The sequence below is a fragment of the Malus sylvestris genome, chromosome 7, assembly GCF_916048215.2.
Source record: "Malus sylvestris chromosome 7, drMalSylv7.2, whole genome shotgun sequence".
NCBI classification, from domain to species: domain Eukaryota; kingdom Viridiplantae; phylum Streptophyta; class Magnoliopsida; order Rosales; family Rosaceae; genus Malus; species Malus sylvestris.
The window spans coordinates 9,043,042-9,056,167 of NC_062266.1; the positions used below are offsets into that span (position 1 = coordinate 9,043,042).

Here is a 13,126-nt window from a genome sequence, read left to right on the forward strand (position 1 = left end):
CAAAGTTCAAAGCCACGGGTTTATGGGCAATCTTGCTCATCACCTCAAGGTTGTGCCTGTTCGCCCGAAAAGTGACCTCATAGGGAAAACGAAGGCGATATAAGGTCTCACAGTGAAGGGAATCGAAGAAAGGCACTGGGATTGTCTGCCTGAATCCTAGTTGTCTACCATAGAAGTTGGGGTGGTTGACCTCCAGCCCGCTTTCGTACCTCACTCTGTCACTTCGAACTCCCAAAGCCAGATCATTTTTTTAGATGCAGCTGATAAACTTCTCTTTGCATGAGCTGCTGGCATCCTTCCCAAATGAGTCTTGGAAGAGTTAGTATGAGAACCAAGGTACATCCTGAGCACAGAGGCACCTCACTCTAAGTCTACCCGAGTCCAGCAAATCCTGAAGAACTAGAGGCAGGCGATGGTGGAATGATTGGTGGTAAGAACCTCTGCCAAAATTTAGGGCTAGAGTTATGCCTTCGTGGAACTCCAGGTTGGCAGCCCAAAACTTGGGGAAGTACTACTGGAGCCAAAGTTGCACCATCCAAATGGCTCTATTAACATTGGTCTTGAAGAGCTCACCCTTTGTCATTTCGTGAAGGAGGTGGTAGAGATATGACAAGATGAATGGCCTTATGGCGACATCATCAAAAGAATGCATCGCCTCCACCAATAAGATTCACTCCAGCTTCACTCATTTTGATTTGTTGGGGAACACATGCTTGTTCAACCTGTAAATGAGGAAATACATGTGTTCCTGAGCTCTATCTACAGTAGGGGAATGTGGGTTAAACATCTTCTTGGCGAAGGGGATGAAGCCCGTGAAAGATGTCTCGTAGCTCTTATACGTGGAAAAGTTGTACTCCAAGTTAGTGATTGAATTAGAGACCTCAGAGAGCTTTCAGCGATTGAGCGAGAGGGGGAGGACCAGTCATGTGTGATATCCACACACCTTCCCGAGGGTTTTAGGCCGAAGACTTGAGCCATGTCTAAGATAGTAGGAGTCATAGGACCTATTCTGAAGTCAAAGGTGTTGGTCCCATTATTTCAAAATAGGAGAGTTGTTTAGAGGAGCTCATGCTTGATTGGGACAGTAATTTTCGATATCATAATGAGCTCGAAGATGCCATTCACCATCCACTTTTGCTTCCAGATGGGCTCCAGCTTATCCACCCATTGAAACTTAGTTTCATCCTTCATCAGAGGGAAACCCCTCCTAGAATTCGACCATTTGGAGGCAGAAATCCCAACCTCAGCAGAGCAGGGGTTCGGAGTGAACCAATTGGCACTAAGCATGTTACTCTCCACTGCAATTGGGACTTGGGCAGTTTAAGCAGGCCCTAGAAAGTGTACCCATTCCTCCTTGAAGAAGATGGACAGGTTCAAGCCAGTCCGAGAACGATGAAGGCCATTGAGTCAGCATCACAAGTTAACAATCCCTTCTCTAGACTCACATGCAAGGGGTGATTTGGGTGCCATAGTTGAATGCGAAGGAGAAATGTGAAAGTGATTAAAGATTGGGGCAACAAAGGGCTAAGAATGCAAAATATTCAAGGATTCTGGGAATTCAGAGAGATAAGTTTGTGTGAAGTGATGGCCGAGAAAATTTAAATGTGAGTTATTGAATGGGCAGTAGGTTAACGTTGGAGATCGTGGGTTAGTGCAAATGTTTATTCAAAAATAGCTGAGTAAATGGTGTGAGTCCCCAGTTAAAGCATGCAATTAATTTTAATCATTATCAATGTCTTAGTTAACAGAATTGACAAGGATTAAAGGGGGCATTGTTTGGGTTTATATTTGACACTAGGCTTTGTAACGGTGGAGGCTTAGAAATACAAAGGCAAATGGGAGACTGGGCTAGAACAAGTCGATAGGCCTGAGAGGAATTGGAAGTCATTCTAGCAAGGCATGGGCCACATGCCTATGTTTGAAGTGATGGGCGACAGAGGGCACCTTACTATTAGCAAAAATCACTTTTCAAGGACATGGATGAGTAAATAAGTGATGACTCACTGCCCTACGAAAGCTATCATCTAAAAGCAAAGCTTGGACAGTCGAGCCAAATTATCTATAAAAGCAGAAAGGGACACTAGAGACAAGGACACTCAACCAATCAATCAAAAGACATCATAGTTTGTTCTCAAACAAGCAAGAAACCAAAAAGCTGAATTTTGTCCAGATTGCCGTAATTCCCCTATAGAAAACCATCTTTTATAAAGATTAGAAGTTGTGCTACCTTCCTTTAGTGTTGTAATATCGATTCCCTCTAGTGAAACTTATTTACTTTTCATCCCCCTGAGTATATAAATCCCTGTAAACACAAAGAGAAGTGGTTGCAAGAAGTTGAACCTTGCCCAATAAGGTTAAATCTTGCCCAAGTTTTTTTTGTTTATACTTACATATAGTATATCTATTGTTTAATGCATTTTTCTTCATGTTTTTAAATCATTTTCAATTGTTTTCCACCTAAAAGTTTTATCTGTAATCAAATCTAGATAAGTTAATGAACCTGTTTTCATTAAAGCAAACTTTGATCAAGGCAATGGTTGGAAGGGCCTTGAACTCCCTTCATTTTGGATATACAATACTATGAATTAAAAGTCCTTGTTTACAAGGCAAGAAAAGAACCTTATACAGACTTAACCCATCTGTGACAATCCATTGATAAACAAGAAGTCTAAGTAACTTGTGACGCAAGTAATCAACTTAATTAACACCTTTATAACAATCTATTATACAAAAAGATAACAATGGCATGCTCAGATCCTTGTTAGTTTTGATTATGAGTCTCAAGGCCTAAACCAAAAGCCCTACAAAGGCACCATTCAAACTAACGAACAACTCATATTGCAGCACACCAAGCAAATATTGCTCGACATACAAGAAAGAGCAAAAGCCCCTAGAAGCTATGCGAGGGACCAGATCCAAGATCCTTGCCCGAACATTACTAATTTTGAACAGAAAAAAAATTGAAAATTCCATATTTTCATTTTTCTCTCATCCCTTCCCCTGTATTTCTCTTTCTCTCTCCCAATTTCTCCATTGCAAAGCTTCATGCTTTATGCTTTATCTTTCCCTCTTTATGGCTCTTCTAGTTAGCAACCCTCGCTCAACCGACCATATGTTCAGGCCACCATCAAATTTGTAGCCTCTTGTCAACCATCATCCCCCACCGCCATAGCCTAACGATCCTCATAACCCAAATGAAATCTAAGGAGCTGAAGAGGAAGAGAAAAGAAGGTGCTCTGTTTTACTTGGGTTAAATAACTAAACCAGAGTTGAAAGAGATTTTGGAGGAAAAAAAAACCCACACGTGTTGTTCGATGAACGTGCCGTGTCACTTTTGTGCAGGATTTCCTGCTATGTTTATAGCAACGAAGTAGTGTTTGTACCTTATAATTACTAGAGGAGGGAAGAGTTCGAAACTATTATAATTATTTAGACGATGGGGGAGTTTCGGACCCAGAACATTGCTCTAGGTGTTTTCAGCCCTTGATGAAGTCGGTAATTGGGTTGGCAGCTGAACTAAATTTATGTTAACTTTCATCAAATCACAAAATCTAATTGTTGGGGAAAGTTAGAAAATGGTAATCAAATTTCTTTTGGATTTGTATACAAATTTTCGAAATAAACTGATGCAAAGTTTTATTTTATGATTAATTGGTTATTGGCACACGTTAATGCCATGTGTGCTAACAAGCTATACTAAGTTTATTCTGAAGTTGTTGTTCCTAAAACTATTACAGTCTTACAATCATATCCTCACTTAATTTATTAATCTTTTAGCACCAGTCTCCATTGACCAATGAGACGACGAAGAACGTTTGGTTTAGAGGCCGCAAAGCTCGTTCCCTATTATTGTCATTTCAAACTTCAAAGTGCCTCGGAGCTAGTCATTTCTCATCAGTTGAGGAAGGAACCATCATCTTCAAATAAAGTAGTATACCAATCGAAGTCACAGTAAGATGGAAAGAAAGCGAGGCCGATAGCCCCTTAGAAGTGAAGTCTTATTTTAGACTCTTTGAATGGGAAGGAAGTGAAGAAATTTTGGAAGTTCCAATTTCGATCAGAAAATGTTGCTTTGCTTATTGTATTGTCCTGTGGTCCACTCAGCGGTTGCCCTAGTCTAGTTAGATTGATGCCCAGGTGATAATACAAAGATAAATGAGAGAGGTGAAGGAGAGGAAATTGGAGAGAGAAGCATATTCTATCTAGTCAAGAAGTACAAACAATAAATTAATTAAGTGTATGGCCATGTGAGAAGTTTTGCAGAAAGGAGAAAAGTAGAAGAGTGGGAAGATAATTCTAATTATATTCAAGCGAATTATATAGGCGAATCATATAACTTTACTAAGAGAAATGTCAAGGGATTTTTTTTCAAAGTGTGACTCTTTATGAACTCTCTGTTACTTTACATTTTACCGTTAGTTTTCGTGCCAACATTTTAAAATATTGTATCAAAAACATAAGGTGGCAAATAATCTATGGAGAGGCCACTTTTGAGAGTCTCCTTAGCAGTTCTCTTCTCACTAACCAATTTATATTAGGATCTGGGCATTAAATTTTTGTACTCTAATAATGTGACTTCTAAGAGGCTTGAATTAAAGATAATGACCATATTTCATTGGAATTCCAATCAAGGGTGTATTCGATTCAGATTTTGAGAAATTTTAATGAATTTTGATAAAGTTTAATAGATTTTTAGAGATTCTATGTAAAAATTTTGGTGAATTTTCTCAAATTCTCTTGGGGAGATGTGAGATTTGTGAAAGTTTAAAATACACTATGAAATCTCTCTAATTCTCTCGAATTTCTTAACTTTTTAGGATTCGTTAAAATCAATTTTTAATTAAATACACCTGGAATGTTATATATTCATTTCAACTTCGAATTGAATACACCCGTATTTTTGTCGATTTTAATAAACTCAAAAAAAATTCTGATCGAATACACCTTAACTTTTAAAGAATCACTTAAATCCCAATTGAATACTCCTAAATTTATAAAAAGAATTAAAATCCCTCAAAATTGGACCCCCCCCCCCCCGCACCGCTGCCCGCGACCACACACACACACCATGCATCCCACCCCTACCCCTACATAAATAGGTTATTTATCATTTTTCTTAGCTTGGGTATTTTTGATATCTTGTTAGGTCAATTCTCATGACTACCATAAATAGATTCTCGCAAATGGAAGAATAAAAAAAGTATTTTTCTTCCTCAATAATTTAGGCTTAAGATTTTAGCCCAAGATTATTAAAAATGAATTTAAGCTAATTTTTTTCTGTAACTTTTAAAAAATATATATTTTATGTAGATTATTCTAGGTTTTTTTTTAATGAACATTTTGACCTAAAACTATATAAATTCTAATAAATAATGAAAAATCATGAACGTACCCAAAAAAAAGTTTTTTAATTGTTTTAGCCATTGAATTTAATTCTGGGCAGTTAGAATTTTATTTTATTTTTTTTACCTCTAGAGTTGATCATATTTGATTTCAGCTGTTGAATTTAATGAATTTATAAATTAAAATAAAATAAAAAAAGTTGAATATGGACAGTTGGATCAACTAGCGGCCCATTATTTTCAGTCGTTCGATCACAAAACCAGAGTCGTTGTGCTGGTGCAAGTGGCTGACAGGTGTCAACCCACTGGGTCCTAGCACTAACTAGCCTGTCACATATGTTGCATGCCAAGACATTTTGCGCACTGTTCTAAAAATCCCTGCCTAGCGCCGCCTAGGCACTACGCGGTTGTCCACCTCCCCGATTAATGCCTAGGCGTTTGAAAATTTAAAAATGACGCCTAGACCTTCGAAGGTGCTCTCCTAGACTGCCTAGGCACCTGCCTAGCCCGCCTAGACACGCCTAGACACCCCACCTAGGTTGCAACTCACTTCAACAAAAAATAGATAACTATCATTTTGCATTTTTTTTTTTTGCTTAAATTGTAAGAAACTTGTTAAATACTAAAATGAACACGCTTGCTTCCCATGTTTTCATTATGTTTCAATACTTCATAATATATATGTCATTCTATTTTGTAATTTATGATGTAATTACATATATTTTAAGTATAAACAAATTTACTTAAATTCGCCTAGTCCGCCTAGGGCCCAGCCCACTGCCCGACTAGCGCCTAGCGTCTTTTAAAATTTTGGTTGTGCGCTTTAGTGCACCCATAGTGGGTTTGAGTTTGGTGTGTCCATCGCAGTGGTGGGCCAGAAAAATGGGTTTCGTCGATTTTTTGGGCTAAATCTTCCCAAATTTAAGTTTTATTCCAAAACTTGTTTTAGGCTCAATGTTGGATATTTTTTGTGTAGGTATTTTACGTTTTAACTCAACCATTGAAGTTGGTCTTGGCTTGGGCTTGTTAGGCTTTCAACTTAAGTAAAAGGCCCAATTAGGCCTACGACGATACAAAAATGTCCTTAAGATTTTCTGAATAGGTTTTTGGTGTTTTTCAAACATGCGACACTTATCATCTCTCTCTCTCACTCGTTCTTATCCTAGGATTTTCTTGTGAGACAATAGAGAAAGAGAGAAAACTTAATACATGTTCCTTGTACTGAACAAGATAAGCAGTACACTAAAACTAAACGTTCACCATGACCTTAGCACATATACTTATGTGTCCTGCGTTCGAAACTTTCCTTCTTTAAAATTATTATAATTGTTTCGAACTCTCTCATTTTTCTTAATAATAATAATTATTTTTAAAAAGTAGGCTAGAAAGAGATGGAGTCCCGAGATTCAGTGGCTAGTGTGTTGACCTTCATCGTGAAGTTTGCATTAATTGCTCATGTTTACCATTTGGTAAGAGAGGTATGCATGGATTGATCTTGTTAATTTGCTGCTTTGGCAATTTGGTGTAATTAACTCTTGGTTTTTCGTTCAAGTACTTTTGATCCAAAATAATGGAACGTCGTCCCAGAATAAGTTTCCGTACTTCTCTTAGTTCACCGTTAATTTACGACTCTACTTTCAGTTAGTGCTAGTTCGGGTTTGCCAGACTGACCATTCCCTTAAAGCAAGTCCACCGGGGCTTGCTTTGCCCAGGACCCAGCACAAAAAACAAGCTGGCCCTCAGTCCATTTGCTCCAGCCCGTGGAGTTGCCTGGCACCCAGCCCATGCCAGGCAACAGCCCAGCACGTTTTGGACTGACCAAGAAGCTGGCCTGTTTCTCAGGTGCGTGCAACACAAGCGCGCAAGGCGCGAGTGGGTTTTAGGCTTTCCTGAAAATGTGTCAGCCCACTTGGGCTCAGCGACGTGGCGTTATGATAGCCGTTGGATTTCCAACGGCTAGTTTTTCTAGACCGTTGGATTTCCAACGGTAAAAAAAATTTAAATTTTACTTTTAAACTGGACCGTCCGATCAAAGATCAACGGTCCAGATTAATTAACTTAATTAAAATTTATTAAAAAATACAGAAAATTAAAAAAAAATTATTTTTTTCTTTCTATAGTTTATCTGATGAGTTTATGTAATTTTATTTTACTGTGTTTTTTTTTAAGTTTATTTGATGAGTATGTAGTTTTATTTTAGTGTGTTTTTTTTTTAAGTTTATTTGAAATTTTATCCAAAATTGGTTAAAAATCATATCCGAAATAAACTTAAAAAAAAAAACACACCAAATAAATGCGCTGGGTGCCAGCGCATTTTTTTAGGGATGGAGATGCTTTGGTCTGTTACTGTTCACTGAGGTCTATTACTGTTCACTTGAGTGGATAAATGCGCTGGGTGCTGGCACAAAGTCCTTAGGGGTGGACTTGCTCTTATATGGGCGGGCATGGTTCGATTTCGTCTGGTTTACCATAAAACCGAAAACGAACCGAAGAATTTGCATGGTTCGGTTTGGACGCCGATATATGATCAATACAACATGAATATTATTAGCTGATTATATAAGAATTGTAAACTACTTAATAAATTAAAACAAATATACTAAAAATTTCAAACTAAACGTTCACTAGTTCAAACACTTGTCAAGGAGAATCTGCAAATAAAAAGAAAAACAAAACAAAAATCTGTCGAAGTTTACAATACGTCAACATGTCAAAGCATTAAGACTTGAAATCGATCCTACAATTTTATTTCATCTATAACTCAGGGCTTCTGATGTCGTTTTTTCCTTGCTAAAAGATTCAGACGTTCAGTCCCTCGCAGTGGGTTGTCGTTTGTTAGAATTGCTATTCTTTTCTGTGGCTAATGAGGAGGTCGCTTCCTTGTTATTTTCTGCTTTACTACTCTTTGCTTTTTCACTGCGTCTTCTTTTAGGTCCATTGTCAAACGTATACAAAGACACAATGTCAGGAATTTCCCCCAGAATGTTATAATTCGATTCTGATGCCATTGTTATCTCAAAAATATTCCGATCCGTTGAATTACAATTGTAATCAACAAACTAACCGAGAAATCCTTAAAGGCAAAAGGACAATGATATGGTACTAGGTAAAGACTCTCCAATTGTCACAGTAAACTCGTATAATTCTGAACCAAAGAATTCGACTTGAAGCTCAATGCATGCCTCGTATTGTTCATGAAGGGGGTATTTATACTGGTAAGAACTAAGGACTCCTAACTCCTTGTTTAAGCAGGAGCATTTAAACTTGCTCGTTTGCAACCCAATGTCAATGAGGAGGAGGAGGAAACAACATCTGGTTATTTTGGGAGAGGTTCGTAGTAGATTATTTCCTTTCCTTTTTTTCATGTGTTTTCATTGATATTTTTCCCTCTAGCTGAAATAGGGCAAGGTAATTATAAGTCAAACTTTTCTTGTTTAAAACATATGGAAACGAAAAATAGAGTGGGTTCAGTGAAAAATTGGGAATTGGATAAACTTTGGGACTAGTTGATCATATTCCCATTCTCTTTTTCCCTAAAACTTGATTCGTGACTTCTCCTGTTCAAATTAAGTAAATATGTCTAATCCTCCCTTCGATTGTGGCTTATATTAAAATAAATTAAAAAACTGGAAGCATGTCCCTTTCTCTAACTTCCCTCTGTTTTTTTTGTGCTAAAAATTGACTGCCGATATGAAAAACAACTCACCCATCCAACTTGGAAAGCCATCCTAAATTTTTCATGGTTTGATGACATTTTTATGAAACAACATTGAAAGAGCACGGGGAGTTGGTAAAGTAAATTAAGAAGAGAGATCTGAAGCGTCAAAAGAGTATTGAGGCTGCTGGGATATCGAGTCTGAATGCCCCGAAGTTGTACCAAACTACTCGGGCCAGCGTTTCTGCATTGCTGTGTGGTTAATTTAATTGCAACTGACCTTATGATTTCGGGGGTTTTTTTGGCTATGCATCTATCCTTTTGTACCTCAGATTTGTGACTTGTTCATCGCTTCATGTAATGTATTCAAACTCAATTTGGAAAGCAGAGAAGGCTCAAGTAAGGCCATCTCCAACCGATGGCTGGCCAGAGGGCTCGTTTTAGCCCTCTGGCCCTCCAAGATTCTCCAAGATATTAATATTTTAATGAACAGTACAGGGCCATATTTGCCTCCGTCTCCAACCGAGGGCCAGAGGGCCAGAGGGCTCGTTTTAGCCCTGTCAAAAAAAACCGTCTCCAACCGAGGGCCAAAGGGCCATAGGGCCAAACATAATTTATTATTTAAAAACTACAACTTAATTTTATTTAAAAATCATGTTGGTTAGTGTTGTATAATTTTTATGTCGGTTAATGTTATTTAATGTTGTTTCATATTGTTTAATGTTGTATAATGGCTTAGGAAGTTATAGGAAAAAATTAGAATTTAAAAAAAATATGAAACAAATTTTGTGAAATAGAAGTTATAGGAAAAAATGGAATTTAAAAAAAAAATATGAAACAAATTTTGTAAAATAGAAGTTATATGAAAAAAATATGAACCAAATTTTGTAAAATATAAGTTATAGGAAAAAAATAGAATTAAAAAAAAATTGAAACAAATTTTGTAAAATAGAAGTTATAGGAAGTTATAGAAAAAAAAAAGGTTTAAATTCATAAAAAAAAAAGGTTTAAATTCATAAAAAAAAAAAGGATTTACAACGGCTAGTGGCGCTGGCCGTTGGAAGTTTGAATTCAAAATGTTATTTCTGTCGGTTGTAACCGACAGAAATAATATATATTATATTATTTCTGTCGGTTATAACCAACAGAAATAAGAAACATTAAAAAAAAAAATAGCCAGCCCGGGGCTGGCTGGCCGAAAGCAGCCAGCCCTCCAGCCCTCTCCGATCCCGTGGGGCCCTCCCAGATTCCCGAGCCCTCTGGCCTAGCCCTCGGTTGGAGACGATTTTAGGGCTATTTTCGGCCCTCTGACCCTCTTGACCCTTCGGTTGGAGATGGCCTAATTTCCTTTCGGGGTAAAAACTCCGCACAGTAACCGTAAGTGGTTTCTAACCCAACATTTTTCTTTTGACAAAAAAGATACTTAACTTTAATTTACGGGTTTGAGTATTCAAACTTGCGTGCAAATAACGCGTTATTGCCTTCCTCAATTGTCGTAACCCGTGTCTACACTAGCTCAACTAAATACTCTAATGTAATGATTGTGAGTGTCATTGACACCCTGTCATTTCAAATTAGAAAAGTTCCAATCCAATAAAGATACTAGAATTTGTGAATTACACAAATATTTGTTTTTGAGCACAAATTTGCATTTATACTACACTAAACAAACCTATATTTTTCTTTTTCGATACTGTTCAAATATAGAAAAACGCTCTTAATCGCTTGAATTACAAGTTATAGCAACCTAGAGAAGAACAGTTTGGGGGTAGAATTGGAAGAAGAGTGAGTCAAAGAAGGGCAATGAGAATGAAGAGGAGGACAGCAGCAATGAAGGAGTACTTAACAGCAGCAACAAGTATAGCCAATGCGATGAACAGCAGCTGCCACAGCACCTGCACACTCGCCCACGTCAGCAGCCCCGTCAATCCGACGGCCAAGATGTTGTTAGGATCTGGGTCCAGCAGCAGATCACCCCATCTGATGTTGCCGAATAACGGCCGTTGATTCTTCCCCAAATCATCGTCACCGCCCCCACCGTCGGATCCAATTCCTTCTTCGTCGCCTTTCTCTTCTTCCCTCTCCTCGGAATTGAAATCCTGCTTCAACCCGTTGCCGTTGTTCGCAAATACTACAAATCTTTTGGGTATTTTTGGGATTTGGGTTTTGAGGGGCGAATAGGAAGAGAAATTGAGATGGATGTGTAGCGATGGAAATGGAATAGATGGAAGTGTTGCGATTGGTGGAGGTGTGAGAGCAGTGAGCCCTAACATGTTTTCCTGCACATCCAAATTTTCCAGGAAAATTGGGAAAGCGAGAAAGGATCCTTTTCTATTTCTCCAATTTTCAATTTGTGTGGGTTGGGTATTGGGTTGTGTATGTGAATTGGATTGAAGCCTTTGGACTACAAATTTTTGGGGGTTGGGTATTGGGCAATGCTAATGACACTAATTGTTTTAAATTAAATTTATAAACTAAATGATGGTTGTATGATTTAATTATTAATTAAGTGTCAATTAACGTTTTTATTTTTTATTGGTAACACATTATTTGGTTTGCACATTTGATTTAAAATTTTGATCTTCTTAACATTATTTTTATATGAAATATAAAATTTTAAAGCGGGTGTCCATGTGACTAACTATAATCGTATAATATTGGAGAATTTTTTGTTTTTTTACAATAACATCGTCCAATTTTGGATGAAATTTTAACATAAAGGGCTTTGTGGAGACAAATTGAAACACCAAGGGGTATTATTGTAAACTTAAAAGGGTTTTGCGTGCACACGAAAAGCATCAAGAGATGCTAGTGTAAATAACTTCAAATTGTGAGGTATAGTTAAGATTAATATTGTCACAAACTTAACACTTTAAGATATGAAGATCGGTCCGATCCAAGCCACGGGCGAGGAGAACAAGGGCGCCAAAAAAAAATATGTTGCCTGTTCTATTGCTTTATAAACTGAAGAAAAAAATAAATTAATTAAGGAGCACAACATGATTGCCGCCCAGTGTGTTGGTACGATCTGATTCACCCTCTCAAACTGGAACTGCATAAAATTATCGGTCTGATTCAGTTCGATTTGTGTAAGATATAGAAGAAACTGTATAGTTCGATTTATACTGGTTCGGGTTCCAAACTGATATTTACTCCTAAGTGTGGCCAAGGTTGCCAATAACCTCTTGTTCGTTTGCATTTTTTTTTACCTTTGCTTCTGTATCCCTTGCTATACTTACAAATCCTCCAAAAAGTTTGCATTCGTTTTACCTTGTAGTCCTAAACACTGATTTCCGCCTTATTTTCACTTCGATCTGTTGTGCCTTGGCCCGTTTATCAGTGCGGAAACGAGATTCAGATTACAACCTCACCAAATCACACTCAGTTGAACAGAATAAAATACAAGAAATAAAGACACCGAGAAATTTACGAGGTTCGGCAAAAACCTGCCTACGTCCTCCGAGAGATGTTGCTCTTCACTATGAGAATAACTAGTACAAGATACACTTGAGTTAAATCGACATAACCCAAACCCCAATCCCTTTGTACCCTCACAGAATTTTACTAAGAGACTCACTCTCCCCAAGAGTTTCTCACTCTCACTCTATCCTTTTTCTACCACCTGTTCTCATCTGAATGCACTCTCAATATAAGGTCACTCACGCTCATATTTTATTCCCAACATCATGATGTCTTGAATAATCATTAAAGAAAAAGCACCACCTTTTCTCTTTTCTTACAATTATGATGTTTTTACTCATGATTATGTCTTTACATGATGATGTCCACTTCTTTGTTTAGTTTACAAGCCGAAAGGCATTTGGATTGTGGTAGTCACCATGTCTTCAATTGTTGTCAACACATGACTCATAATTACTCACAAATGTATGAGCCAAACACAACACGATCTTCATATTACTTGTCCTCCTCCTCTCGTCTTCCATATTTTTGACAACCGATTTCCTTTAACATCTCCTAAATACCATGCCTTGATGCGGATTTATCAGAAGATGTGTAGAGCTCCGGCTCGAGTGTTTATGCCACCACTTTCTACTCGTGTGCCTTTATTGGCACAGATGCCTGTGGTTTTCCCGTCGGCTTTCCCATCGATTTCTTTCGTCTTGTGGTG

General features: G+C 37.7%; 1 protein-coding gene across 1 annotated transcript; it reads right to left on the bottom strand.

The window, feature by feature from the left end:
- Positions 1–10,564: 10,564 nt before the first annotated feature.
- On the bottom strand, positions 10,565–11,410 carry LOC126627852 (uncharacterized). The gene has a single exon (XM_050297434.1). It carries the CDS (start codon positions 11,268–11,270, stop codon positions 10,788–10,790), a length of 483 nt encoding a protein of 160 aa, XP_050153391.1. The 5' UTR covers positions 11,271–11,410; the 3' UTR covers positions 10,565–10,787.
- Between the last annotated feature and the right edge of the window lie 1,716 nt (positions 11,411–13,126).